This window comes from Toxorhynchites rutilus, chromosome 2 (genome assembly GCF_029784135.1).
Source record: "Toxorhynchites rutilus septentrionalis strain SRP chromosome 2, ASM2978413v1, whole genome shotgun sequence".
Lineage (NCBI taxonomy): Eukaryota > Metazoa > Arthropoda > Insecta > Diptera > Culicidae > Toxorhynchites > Toxorhynchites rutilus.
The window spans coordinates 144894535-144909570 of NC_073745.1; the positions used below are offsets into that span (position 1 = coordinate 144894535).

Below are 15036 nucleotides of genomic sequence, written 5' to 3' on the forward strand. Positions count from 1 at the left end.
GGTTTACCCAAAAGTTGAAGCTTTGGTTTTGCTGGTCTATGCTTCCTAGAAAAAACCACCATCTCTGTTTTCTCCGTGGAGAATTCGATCCCTAGCCCAATGGCCCAGGTTGAAAAATTGTTCAAAGTATCTTGTAAGGGTTCTTGTAGGTCGGATTCTGTTGATCCTACGACAGAGACCACTCCATCATCTGCAAGTTGTCTTAGGCTGCAATTTTGTGTAAGGCTATTGTCGATGTCGCTTACATAGAAGTTGTACAAAAGGGGGCTTAAACATGAGCCCTGGGGGAGGCCCATGTAAGAGACCCGACTTACTGCCGAATCTCCGTGAGAAAAGTTCAAATGCTTCTCACAAAGCAAGTTATATAACATATTATTCAATAGAGGCGGCAGACCCCGAGAGTGTAATTTGTCTGACAAAACCTCTATTGAAACAGAATCAAAGGCCCCCTTTATGTCCAAGAATACTGAAGCCATTTGTTTTTTTCCGGCGTAAGCCATTTGAATTTCTGAAGAAAGCAACGCAAGACAATCATTCGTCCCCTTGCCCCTGCGGAACCCATATTGTGTATCTGAGAGTAGGCCATTCGTTTCAACCCATCGATCAAGGCGAAACAAGATCATTTTCTCCAACAATTTCCGTATACAAGACAGCATTGCTATTGGGCGGTACGAATTGAAGTCGGACGCGGGTTTTCCGGGTTTTTGAATAGCTATAACTCGTACTTGTCTCCAATCATCTGGAACAATATTATGCTCCAGAAACCGATTGAATAAATTCAACAAGCGATGTTTCGCCACATCAGGAAGGTTTTTCAGCAAGTTGAACTTAATTCTATCCGATCCCGGAGCAGAATTGTTACATGAAAGGAGAGCAAGAGAGAATTCTACCATCGAAAACTCGGAATCAAGATCGCACCTACCTTGTGGTATATCTCGAACAATTTTTTGCACAGGAGCGGAATCAGGACAAACCTTCCGTGCAAAATTAAAAATCCATCGATGTGAATATTCTTCGCTTTCATTCGTTGAAGAGCGATTTCGCATGTTTCGAGCCACTTTCCATAATTTTTTCATTGACGTTTCTCGTGACAAACCTCCCACGAAATTTCGCCAATACGCACGTTTTTTCCCTTTGGTCAAATTTTTGAACTGATTCTCAAGGGTTAAATACGTTTGAAAATTTTCAGGGGTTCCACGTTTCCGAAAAGCTTTAAATGCGTTCGATTTTTCTACATAAAGCTTTGAACATTGGCTATCCCACCATGGATTGGGAGGCCTTCGGCGAATGGTGGAACCTGGGATGGGTTTCGTTTGAGCGCGAACCGCGCTGTCATGGATCAAACGAGAAAGGAAGTTATACTCCTCCAATGGAGGTAAACAATCTCTGGAATTGATGGCTAGAGTAATCGCGTCCGCATATTTTTTCCAGTCAATCTGTCTTGTGAGGTCATATGCCATGTTTATAGATTCAGAAGAATTCGACCCAATGGTGATGGAAATTTTGATTGGCAAGTGATCACTACCGTTGGGATCCTGGATTACATTCCACTTGCAATCTAACGATAGTGAATTCGAGCAAAGCGAGAGGTCAATAGCGCTTGGGTTAGCAGGAGGTTTAGATACCCGTGTTGTTTCCCCAGTGTTCAAAACGGTCATATTGAAACTGTTACAAAGGTCATATATCAACAATGAACGATTGTCGTCGTACTGTTCCCCCCAGGCAGTTCCGTGAGAGTTGAAGTCTCCCAAGATCAATCGTGGCTCAGGAAGGAGTGAGCACATGTCATCAAGTTGTTTGCGGCTAACCGCAGCTCTCGGAGGCCAATACAAGCTGACAATACAGAGGTCTTTGCCTCTGATGTTTGCATGACAAGCAACAGCTTCGATCCCTCCAATAGATGGAAGGTCAATTCGAAAAAATGAGTGGCACTTATTGATCCCCAATAGCACCCCTCCGTATCTATCATCACGGTCCAAGCGTATAATATTAAAATCGTGGAAAGAGAGATCATCTCGCGAAGAAAGCCAAGTTTCGGACAGAGCAAAAACATCACAATTGAACTTATGAATTAAAAATTTGAATGTATCCAATTTAGGGATAAGACTACGACAATTCCACTGTAAAACAGTGATATCTCCGACCTCTCTATTTGAATTAGACATCAAGAGAGATAATCATTGCAAGGAGGGGCCATGTTTGCATCAATTGTTGCAAAATTGTCTTTAATACTGGAAGCATTGATATGACAATGGTTCTGATGGAGTCGGAAACATTATAGCATGTGAAGATTTGAGCCACAAGGTCAGTCAACTTTATAAATCCCGATTGGGAAGTTGAACTTGACGGTAAAATAGGGACAGTTGGGGTTTTTGATGTCCCTTCGAGTGCTGGGTCGTTCGAAGGTGAATTATTCCCACGGAAACCAGGAGGAACCTGATTTTGCTTGTCCGCTGCACTCGATTTTTTAGGCATGCTAACAGAGGGTATAACCGGAGGGGCTTGTCCTTGAACATTGGGAGTGGTCACATTTTTGCGCCGGGGATTCCCTTGGAAGATGTACGGTGTGCCCTCGTTAGCTGTATCCGCTTCCATTTCGTCAACTGGCAGCGAAGCGAAGACATTGTTTGCGGTTAAAGGTTGTTGCTGTTGGGCCAATGGAGAAGCGCCCTTTAAAATTTCAGCAAAAGTGCGCTTCGAGCGTTCCTTTAAAGAGCGCTTCTGCTTCTCCCAGCGACTCTTGTAAGTTTCACAAGCCGAGAGCACGTGCGGAGTTCCTCCGCAATATGGACACTTTTGCTCAATCGCACTGCAGGATTTGTCCACATGTTGCTCTCCGCAAGTGGCACAGCGCTCCTTGTTGGCGCAGTAAGCTGCTGTGTGACCAACTGACTTGCATTTCAGGCAAGTCATGGGCTTTGGCACGAAGAGTCGCAGCGGTAGCCTCAATTTGTCCACCATAACGTAGTCAGGGAGGGCGGAGCCAGCAAAAGTGACTCTAAACGAGTCGGACGGCGTAAATTTCGATTCTTTCCCTTCCTGGGAAACTTTGCCGAGTTGTCGGCATTCTAAGATTTTAACCTTAATCAAAGGAAGCTTTTTAAATCTGCCATCTCCTTCCATAATTGATTTGCACGTCAGACCCGTTTCGGTTATCACCCCCGAGATTTCTACGTCATGGGAAGGCACGTAGACACGATATTCCAGGGTAAACCTCTGGTCGACGACAATACCGTTTGCGTCTTTCCGATCAGCCACGACAACACGCAGTTTGGTCGGTCTAACCTTCGAAATTTCTGTCACGGAGGAGTATCTTGCCAGATCTTTCATGATCTGAATAACATTAAGTGCTTTTCCGTTTGGCTTAGGCCTGAAGAAAACAACCCACGGACCAGTTCCAGGTGCATCTTCAGGATAGATCTTGACACGTGGAGAGAAGACAACAGGAGGAGAAGGAGATGACGAGGATTCAAGGGGATCGGGGACAACAGGATGGGGAGGCGAAATCTGAGCTGGGGTAGGAGCGAGGGGGGTTGGAGAGGAGATATTTGCAGGTTTTTAGAGGGGGGCTTGCTAGAGTTAGCAGACTCGTCCCCGGACGAAACATCCTCTGATGTAGGAACGCGTTTAAGTGTCTTCGCTGTTCCTTTATTAGAACTTTTTTCAACCAGAGGGGAGTCATCATCAGAGATCTCCATATCTGGAGATCCTCCCCCTCCTTCTGCCATTCACAATGCACCCCAGTGCTGATGAACTGGCAACCGCTGCTTGCTTCTCAATCGGAGCGCTTGAGCGCTCGGCACTATCACACACCACTAAGAAGTGATGCTCTCCTTCACACTGCTGTAAGTGAGCAGCAAATCGCGCTGGTATTGTGTGCGTGCAACTGACCACCGATGTCCGACTTCGATTGCGATGGCGACAAATCGGCGAAAACTGAAAGCCGGCTGGTCTTGCCAGGCTTTGATGATTCTGCTTTTCTCACTAATTCCGAGTTCACACTGCGTTTTACGATATTTCGAACAGTTCGAAAACGCGCGAAAAAAGCACACCCGGGCGATAACAAAAAAATAACAGCCAACGGTAACCGAGAACAATGCTTTAACAGAGACGTTCACAGCACATGACCGGTTACTCGAAGCTTATGCCGAAGAATGACTCGAAGGGGTTAATCATGTGTTGAATGTATTATGCAGTTCATTTCTATTAAGCCTTAGCCTATTTGTAGGCCACCATATTGTTGACAGACCGCGTGCGTTTTCTCCCATTGTGCAATAGGTTCAATAGAGGTGCATATAACTGTTTTTCAATGTAGTCTTTTTCTATTTCGCTTTTTCAGCTACAATCCGAGTTGTCAATCAAAATTCTAAATAAGCTATACCAAAGAGTTTTTTTTTTTATTTTTCAATATCATTCAGCAGACACTGAACTACGGTTCGGCGTTAAAACAAAACATGTTTATCCTATATGTTTAATTTGAATATCCTTACGATTTTTTTTCTGTTTCTAAAACAACTCCGTATCATGTTTCTCCATGAATTGAAGGTTTCAGAAAAGGAGCAGAACTTCAAATGCACTGTTAGCATTCTTCGCTTCAGATAACTATCCAAAGTGATGCTTCGACCAATGATAAACAAAAAAAAATCCAAAATAATGTTGTTGGCAATAACTTGAACGTTGACTATTAGTACATCGCAAATGTTGTGATAAATATGAATTTTGTTTTCCCAAAATACACTGATAACAAACATACTGCTGACAGGCGAGAGAGGAAAATGAAGGAACAGATCGGAAGATAAGTGGAATTTAGCAACATGATACTCTGCACACGACTAAACATTTTGCTTGATTTTCTGCTAACCTTTAACGCAAATACAGAAAGTGTTGTCGATATTCAAATTCAATGGAAATATGTGGCATAAAGTTGAAGGATGTTCGTTAAATGGGTTAAATGTTCTTATGGCTTTTTCATACGACTCATCACAACTATGGAGTTCGTCTCCTCGTTTAAAAATATGTAGAGACCTATGAATCGAAGGTTAAGCGTTATTTCTTAAATTTCAACTGACAAAGTCCGATTTTGACATCCTTCATACGTGGTTTTGGCGTTGGACGAGCAAAATTTTGAAGCAGTAATCATCTTTCATAGACACCATTTTGGGAACTGTCAACATAACGTACACGCACACTGCTACAAAAAAAGGGGTGCTCTGGATTTTTTGATATACACATATACTTTGGGTGAAATTTAAGTTGACCAAATTTAGAACATTTCACCTTTTACAGGCTCATATAATTTTTATTCGAAAACCTAACAAAGCTTTAGTCTCAAAATGCAAAACTCAAACAGAATCATTCAACACCTTAATGAATCATTATCATTCAGGCAGCTTTTTGTTCGTTCAAAATGTAATAAGTTGAAACTGTCTCCAATGTATTACAGCCCACTATTGCACAGAACCCTAATTTAGAGTTTTCATGAAATCCGACAAAATAGCAAAACTCATACATACATTGCTGCATTCTTCCCGCTCCTTACCATTGTTCCGAAATTGTTTGTAACGCATATCAGGTATAATCTATAAGAGCATATGTGCGATATGAATGAGGATTCGTTCCGCGCCGGTGACGCCCGGTTATTCATCCACTCGCTTGATACTTGCCTACATATATACCACAACTTTAAATTCATATACTGATTTGCATTTAAGTATCCAACAGTGAGAAGGAGAAAACCCCATCTATAGGCTGTGAGAAATCTCCTAGCGTTTTTTATACTAAAAGCAAAGAAAAATCATCTAGCGGAACCGTTGAAATAGAAAACGTATCATCGAATTCCCCACTGGAACCGATGCCACCTTTGTATGTGCCATATGATATGGTGTTTTTGCGTTGTGCGTATGATCTTGAACTTGGCCGTTACTCTGGTGCACCTTTTTAACCTTTTAATAAACACAAGAATACCAACCTACACTTTCTGTCGATATCAATTTCTGTCACAAGCGTGCCACCATTCGTAATTATATCTGTTACAACTGAGCAATACAAACAAAAAACCGCCTAGGTACGACATTACAGATAAAAACGACAGTTCCTCGACAGTTGTAAACAAAACCGAAACATATTTTAAGCCGCTTCAAAATAGATGACGCCACACCCGGTGAAACGAATGGAACACGAGACGAACGCTTCCGAATTTTCGCTCCAAGATTGTTGACTCGCGAGCTATGGGAATCGTTTTCATAAGTTGTTTTTTTTATTTGTCCACCCACGCGCAGCGCTCAATTCGATGGAGAAAAAATGCAGTTTTCATGACGCTATTTTTGAGCACTGTCATTTCGCGCATGGATGAGCATCTGTCTCGGAAGACCACGAGAGACAGCTGGTGCTGGTGCTCTGCCGAAAATCATTGGCTCATTCTATGCAGCCAGCCCTTGTGCGCTGATGCCTTCAGGGTCTAGGTAAAAATAGTTCACAAATGTCGTTTGAAGTGAGAAAATGGACCTTGCTTCTCATGCTGTTTTTTTTTCAGAGATTCACTGTCACTGATTTTATTGAAGATCATTAGCGAAACTGAAAAACATCGGGATATGTTCTTCGCTTAGAATCGTTCAATGTCAAAGTCGAGAATCGTGCGGAGACGCGTGCGCTGGAAACTAATGTTAGCTTGTGGATTCTTCTCATTCGACGGGAAGAAGGAAAAGTGATGCTGGAGGGGGATGGAAAAGAAGAGGATTAATGTTTTGCGAATATTTAGCTGAAGCGTGCCACAATCTCGCTTCTGCGAATATTCAACATCATATAGTTCAAGTGAAAATTTCAACACCATTTCGTTATATTAACTCCTATGAAAAGTAAATACACGTGATCACGTTCGAGGGTGTTCTCTGTTCGCGAATAATGTTCTATTTATAATTAATTTTTTGGCATCACCCCTTCAGTCACTGCCAAGAACAAATCCGCTGATGTGTGGAATAGTGAAATCTACTGATGTATGTGTGTTTTTATTTCAAAACCTTCATCGTTTCCATGATCTACTTTCAATATACCATCCAATCGATTTACGCTCATTCATATTATATATACAGTGACTCAAATCCGTAATCGTACTCCACCACGCAGATCTTTTTTCCCTTCTTTTGAAAGTCGAAAACAAGCTTTCGGAACATTCTATTTAGATAAAATCATAGTGTCATATGAGAGTTCAAAGGTTTGCCATCTGTTTTCAGAATAATGGTTTTTATTTCTCTAAAAATTGCTAATGTATGTACTAATGTATGAAAATTGACTCAAACTCATAATCGTACGCTGGTTGAAATCTCAACTCGATTCCGAAGGTGCTGGCTTATTTTCGTATTCCATCATAGTATGGTATCCCTTGTTCATTGCAATTATCTTTAGCTGTCTTTAGCCTTATCTACAAGTTTTTTAGTATATTCGGAAGGTATATTTATCAATTTTTTCATTAAGTGGTTTTTAAAATCGTTATTTTTAGAAATTTATGGCTACTAAATTTCCTACACAGGATTTTTTGTAATCACCGAGGGCGATGTGACGGAACGCTGTTAGGTGGCAGCCGTGTTATAATTTCTAATTGTTTTAATTCTTGTTCAGTTCTGTGGCAAAGGTAGTGCTAAATTTATCGTAGTTTGTTTGATTTTATGTGCAACATACTCTGTTCCAAGTGCGAGAAACCCCACAAGTGTACAGTGTGCGACAAACGGTTCATACAGGCAACCCAACTGCGTTCCCATATGTTTCATCACACAGGCGAAAATGGGTTCGATTGCGACAATTGTGGAATGGCATTCAACAGGAAAGCCCGACTCGATGAGCACATACGTTTTGTCCACAACAAGGAGTACCCCTTGCAATGTGAGGTTTGTTCGAAAGGATTCATGCGCAAAGAGGATCTATCGCGACACATGGACTCTCACAGTGATGTGAAAAACTTTGCATGCGATCAATGTAGTAAGCGTTTCGTGTCCAGAACTGCAATGAAGCTTCATCAGCGAACTCATGCAGTGGAAGCGCCGGCCACGTGTCACATTTGCGAACGTACCTTCATCCGTAAGGACTGCTTGGTGAGACACCTACGAACCCGACATCGGGAAGAGTACATGAAAGATGATAGCCAAAGAACTGAGGAAAATCTCGCCCCCACGTCTGACGGCACCGTCCTGGTAGAGGTGATGAACGATCCAGCCTGCCCAGAAGCGGATCCTACAGTGTTGGAAATTGATGGCGAAGTTTATCAAATAACACCAGTCGATGATATACAAATCGTACAAATCAAATCAAACGCTGACATAAAAACAAATTCTGAACTTGATAACAATAATAAACCTGAGATACTAGAGGTTGTAACCCTTATTCCCCCTTCAGACAATCCAACAGAGCAGGTTTCAGCAGAAAATCTGAAGGAAACCTAGAAGGTGTCAAAAAGTATTCCAGTTGGTAGTTCGAAGGTAAATACTCTTCTTGTCACCAAAACAGAAAAAGATGTACCGAAGGAATCAAAAAAGCAGAAGCGAGAGACGCCCAAGAAAGCAAAAATTGAAACAAACCCAACACGTGTTCCAGCAGAACAAGCGTTCATCGGTGGAGGGTACCGGAAGTCGAGCGTCTAGAATCAAGCTTGAGGAACGAGACGATTCGATACCAATATTCCTAAGCGACGAGATATTGAAAATTTAAATCTCAGAGCTACTTCATCTGTTGATCGATGAGGATACGTTAACAGAGTTTGGTTGGCCGAATGCACCTGTGGAAGAAGTGCTGAGCAATGTTATCGTCCGCTGTGGTCAAAAGCCAGCTAGCGATGAAGATGCTGGCGATTATACAACTCGCATGCGAGAAAACACAAAAATTCTGTTCTCGTTGACAATGGATGACGATAACATCAAGATGTTGTTAAATAATCATACCGTCGATGAGGTTATCATGAATGTCCTCAGGAATAAATAATTTGTTGTTGAAATTTTCGAAGTGCAATTGTTTCCTTTAGAAAGGCGAAAGAGTGACATATATATATGATGAATTGCGGCCTTAGCGGTTAATCTTTACATTTTATTTTTATTTTAAATCTAGTTATGTAATTTATATGAGCAATTGAATTCCTCACATATAAACTATCCTTAGTTACGTACGTATAATCAAATGTAAAAAAAAAGAAGAAAAAAAAATCCCATGGAACAGCATGGGGATCACTCTACGATGACAACCGTGCCACTTTGATTTATGATCTGTGCGACAACTTCAAATTGACAGTTTTGAATACTGGGGAAGCAACCAGAATAGCCAACCCTCCTGCACGGGCAAGCATGCTAGACATATCTCTATGCTCTTCTTCGTTATCCCTGGATTGCATGTGGAAGGTAATCCAAGATCCCCACGGTAGTGATCACCTACCAATAATTTTATCGATCGCTAATGAATCAAGCTCTCGTGAGTCAGTCAATATTTCGTATGACCTCACGAAGAATATTGACTGGAGAACATTTGCGGGAATAACATCTGAAGCAATTGTTTCAATGCATGAACTTCCTCCACTCGAAGAGTATAACTTTATATCGAGTTTGATTTACGAAAGCGCACTTCAAGCTCAAAAGAAACGTGTACCGGCTACCACTTTCCGACGTCGTCCTCCATCACTTTGGTGGGACAAGGAATGTTCAAAGGTCTACCTTGAAAAATCATCCGCTTTCAAAAAATTCAGGAAAACTGGATTAGTGGAATGGTTTCTAAAGTACCAAGCTCTAGAAGCCAAACTAAAAGGTTTGATTAAAGCAAAAAAGCGTGGATATTGGCGGAAGTTCGTCAATGGTTTGTCAAGGGAGACCGCTATGAGCACTCTTTGGAATACGGCTAGGAAAATGCGTGGCTGGAACCATACAAACGAAAGTGAGGAATACTCTGACCGTTGGATTTTTAACTTTGCAAGGAAGGTTTGCCCCGACACCGTTCCTGCACAAAACGTCGTACGCGACATTCCACTTCAAAGCGATTATGAGAATTTTTCGATGGTGGAATTCTCAATTGCCCTTCTCTCATGTAACAATTCAGCTCCGGGGTCGGACAAGATTAAATTCAACTTGTTGAAGAATCTTCCCGACTTGGCAAAACAGCGTTTGCTGAATTTGTTCAACAAGTTTCTGGAGCTGAATATTGTCCCGCATGACTGGAGACAAGTGAGAGTGATAGCCATACGGAAACCCAACAAGCCGGCTTGCGATCACAACTCGTATAGGCCGATTGCAATGTTATCCTGTATTCGTAAATTGTTAGAGAAAATGATTCTACTTCGTTTGGACAAGTGGGTCGAAACGAACAATTTGCTGTCAAATACGTAGTTTGGCTTCCGCCGAGGTAAAGGGACAAATGATTGTCTCGCGCTGCTATCTTCTGAAATCCAAATCGCATTTGCTCGCAAAGAACAAATGGCTTCCGTTTTTCTCGATATCAAAGGGGCATTTGATTCAGTTTCCATGGAAATTCTCTCAGAGAAGCTTCATAATCGTGGACTTTCACCCATTCTCAACAATTTCCTGTACAATTTACTGTCAGAAAAGCACATGTTTTTCAATCATGGCAGCTTGAAATCTTCTCGATACAGTTTTATGGGCCTACCGCAAGGCTCCTGCCTAAGCCCCCTCTTGTATAGTTTTTACGTCAATGATATGGATGATTGTCTCACTAGAGACTGCACGCTGAGACAACTTGCAGACGATGGAGTTATTTCCATCACGGGTACTAATCCCGTCGCTCTGCAAAAGTCGTTGCAAGATACCCTGAACAATCTGTTCACGTGGGCCCTCAAGCTGGGTATCGAATTCTCTACGGAGAAAACTGAAATGGTCGTTTTTTCTAGGAAGCACGAACCCGCCCAATTCCAGCTTCACCTATCCGGCAAAACGATCCAACACTCTATGTTTTTAAAATACCTGGGTGTATATTTTGATTCTAAGTGTACCTGGGGGAGACACATTGCGTATTTGAAACAGAAATGCTAGCAAAGAATCAATTTTCTCCAAACAATTACCTGAACATGGTGGGGTGCCCATCCAGGAGACCTCATTCAGTTGTACAAAACAACGATATTATCAAAGTTAGAATATGGCAGTTTTTGTTTCCGATCAGCTGCCAGGATTCATATTCTCAAGCTGGAGAGAATACAATATCGTTGCTTGCGTATAGCAATGGGGTGTTTGCATTCGACACATACGATGAGTATCGAAGTTTTGGCAGGAGTACCCCCGCTTACTCTTCGGTTCACAGAATTATCCTACAGATTTCTCATCCGTTGCAAGATCATTAATCCATTGGTGATTGATAACTTCGAAAATCTACTCCAACTGACTCCTCAGTCAAGTTTTATGTCTTTATACCATGAGTACCTTACCCACGACGTGAACCCTTTACCAGGCATCTCCAACCAAGTTTGCTTCCCATACTTCTGCAATTCCTCTGTCATTTTTTATCTGTCCATGCGACAAAAAATCCATGGAATCCCAGATCACCTACGCTCCGATTCTATTCCGCCGATATTTTCGGCAGAATATGGGAAAGCTAGATCTGATAAAATGTTCTTTACTGACGGTTCATTCATAAACGGGTCCACTGGCTTCGGCATCTTCAATGAAAATTCCAGTGCCTCTTTCAAACTCAAAGATCCTTGTTCCGTGTATGTCGCTGAACTGGGTGCGATATATTACGCATTAGGGATCATTGAAACATTGTCCATCGACCACTATTTTATTTTGACGTAGGACTACGTCTAACCGGAAGATATAGGGGGTGAAATGGAAATCTAGGCACTGAACAAGTAGGAAAAAATGCAAGATTTGGAACGCTTATAACTCGAGCATTTCTCAATAGATCGCAAAGGTTTTTGCATCAATTGATAGGAAATATATCTACGCATCTATCATAACGAATAACATTTCATTTTTCATGAGATAAATAATTGAATAATTGTGAAATATCAAGCATTGTCAAAATGCCCTATGTGCCCATTTTTGATTGGTCCATTTTGTGTTCCTCAAATCGTACCGACCAAAACGGGCAACCAGAGCAGCAGCGAAATAGTATGAAGCACGATTGGAAAGGAAAAAGAAAAAAAATGAACGAAACATTGGTCGCTGTCTCGCACATGCGTAATTCTTGAGCCAGCCGGTCAGCTTAAAAATCCCCGCTCCGCTGCCGTAACGATCATTCTCATACAAACCGTACACCACATCGGTTCGCATCACAACACATCAACAAACCAACCCAAGCAGCCATGTCTGGACATGGTAAAGGAGGAAAAGTGAAGGGAAAGGCAAAATCCCGCTCGAACCGTGTTGATCTGGAGTTCCCCGCAAGGGTAGCTAGGCCGAACGCGTTAGTACCAGTGCACCAGTCCACCTAGCCGGCGTTATATAGTTTCGGCCGCCGAAGTGATCGAGTTAGCTGGCAAAAATGCTCGCGACGATAAGAAAACCCGCATTCGGTTCGGTGGATATCAAGACAACAGGCAGTTGCAGCGAGTGGCGAGTGGCAAACGCAATCGCAAAACGGCATCAGGTAGCAGAAGAAAAAAAGTTTGTTCTTTATACAAACTGCTTTGGTGGCAGCATGCCCGTTTCCATTTTGTATGTGTAACAATCACTAAAACTTAATAAATCACAAGGGGATTCTAAGATGACCGCTCTTTTTGTAGCCAACATAGAAAATCATGAGCATACACCCAAACTAGTGTTGGCAGAAACATTTCAGCTTCAGCAGAAAAATGCTTTTTCGTGTTGTAACAGTTGCCACAAATGTTTTCATCATGTAATATTTTTGGATTATTTTTTTACTTATTTATCATTGGTGTGCATATTTATTATGTGTTGTTCATTAATTTCTAAATTTATTTATTTACAATATTTTTGTGTATATGCAATTATACAGTTACTTATTTATTAATTCATTAAATTGAAACTATAGGTGAATAGGCCAAGCTTATTTCACCTACTATATTAAATATGATTTGAACAAATTTCCATAAATCTATTCCACTTAGCTTGATATGTGCGAGTGACCACTTTGCCCCCACTAGGTGACCACCTTACCGCCAAGCAAAAAAAATGTTCGATACTCCAGAAATTATACGCTAGAGAGCTTAGGTTTCCCATCCCACCTCCCTGGAGCAGGGCGAAAGCTCAATCTTCAAGGCTGCTCGGTCAATGAGTGTCTGTTCGCGCAGCGCTTACTTTCGTGGCCTTAAGTTTGGGGAGGGAAATAAGAAGGCTGTATTTAAGGATAGCTGGTCGAAGCAAGATGCACATAAGGGTATGCTTTGGGAAATTCGTCTTTGGCTGAGCTTGAGCTCTGAATCGCGAGATACCCTGCGGGCTATCTGAGGGATACAATTTTCTTCGACCATTTTGCCAAGAACTGTTCGACATCGCGGAACCATTGTGTGTTTTGTTCGCGATCGCTAATTGTAATTTTTTTTATATAACGTGAAGTCTTTGTGGTGATAAAGTTGAATTGTTTCAGTGTCATCATTTGTTGCTAGTTAACACACAAACGTTCAATAAAATATAACTAGCCAACAAGCGATTACGACAGGGAAGTTCATCTTGGCGAAACCCAAACCCTAAACGTCGGAGAAAAGGCTGCGCCGTTACAATCACGTCTTCAACGGACCCGCTGGAAACTATCAACCGACGAAGGACCCGTCGCAGAGAAGCTACAAGGAGTGGGTGAGGAAATTTGTCTCCTCACTGCACTCCTCAGGTACCCTGTGTAGTTTAATTATCCAAGTGCACATGTGATGTCCCGTTAGTTTAAGAATAATCAATGTACAAATAAATGTAGATCATGTAAAATCCATAGCCCACCCAGAGTCAGAAAGTGTGTCGTTTATTGTAATGTTTAGGAGTGAAAGGTAATACATGATATGATCCTGTGATTGTTCATTTTTATTTTCATCTCTGGAACTTTTGTTGTCAGCATTTTTGTTTCCCAGATGGCCGTGCCAGTCTGATGGATTTTTGTTGAACATTGTCTGAGATGGAAAAAACCCTGTAGAGGTTTTTCGTCGAATTTGGAGTGATTCTCAGGCGTTTGACGTTTCCTCGGGTGTTTCTGCGAGTGTCTTCCGTCAGCCTTCACTTGCTGGAATTGGTACAGCTCGATCGTTCCCCGATCCTTATAAAAGGACATAATGTAGGTCCGCGTGTCAGGTCTCTAGCTGGGCAATCGAACGCGGCCTCAAAAGTCCTCAAAAGAGGTGGCGCTTAAGCCAATCGCTAAAGAGAGGTCGGGTGGGAAAGCCTTAGCCTTCTTCGAGCTGGCCGTAGATTCCGGGTTGTCTTTTGAAACCCGGTCCGCTACAGTGTGTTGAAGGGTGAAATGAACAATTAAAAGCACCTTTTTTAAAAGATTTAAAATGTTTGTATGTATGGGAGCAGACATCTCTCTCTCTCAGACTAAACGTCAGCTTGAGATTGTACCCAGAAAAAACGGAAGCTGGAAGTTAGAAAGTGTTTTCTGAGAGTAAAAAGGAGAGCATAAACGTGAATCCTTTTCGGTCTGCGCCGTGTATGTGGCAAAATATACGAAACGCATTAATGCGTACTTATTCGCAATGTATCTCTTATTTCGCTCGTTCATATTGCTTTTATATTACTATAGCATATATATTATATAAATACTAAAGGGTGTTCGGATCAAAAAGTGGTCAACTTAAATTCGCCGTATTTTTTCTAATCATTCATGTGTGTGTGTGTGTGTAGAATGGTGTGATGGATTTTGACATTAGATCTTTAGTTATCAAAATGGCGTCAAAGCAAAAGGAGCGACGAACCAAAATTTTGTACATGCGTCGTGAAAATCCAAACTACACGCACGCAAAAATAGCAAAATCGTTGAATGTGGCCAAATCAACCGTCACCAAAGTAAAAAAGTGTTCGGGTAACGTTTGTCGACAACTAGAAAGCCTGGATCTGGAGGAAATCGAAAGCCGGGAGCCGCAGTGACGAACAGAAGAGTGGCTAGCGCTTTCAA

The 15036-nt window shown here is 41.8% G+C and overlaps 1 protein-coding gene across 1 annotated transcript; it reads left to right on the forward strand.

Annotated features, from left to right (window-relative positions):
- The first annotated feature begins 7661 nt into the window (after positions 1–7661).
- Positions 7662–8432, forward strand: LOC129766201 (gastrula zinc finger protein XlCGF7.1-like). The gene has a single exon (XM_055766712.1). It carries the CDS (start codon positions 7662–7664, stop codon positions 8430–8432), a length of 771 nt encoding a protein of 256 aa, XP_055622687.1.
- Positions 8433–15036: the final 6604 nt, after the last annotated feature.

What these genes read in the sequence shown, in the direction of transcription:
- LOC129766201 (XM_055766712.1), top strand. Translation starts at nt 7,662, where the DNA reads ATGTGCAACATACTCTGTTCCAAGTGCGAGAAACCCCACAAGTGTACA.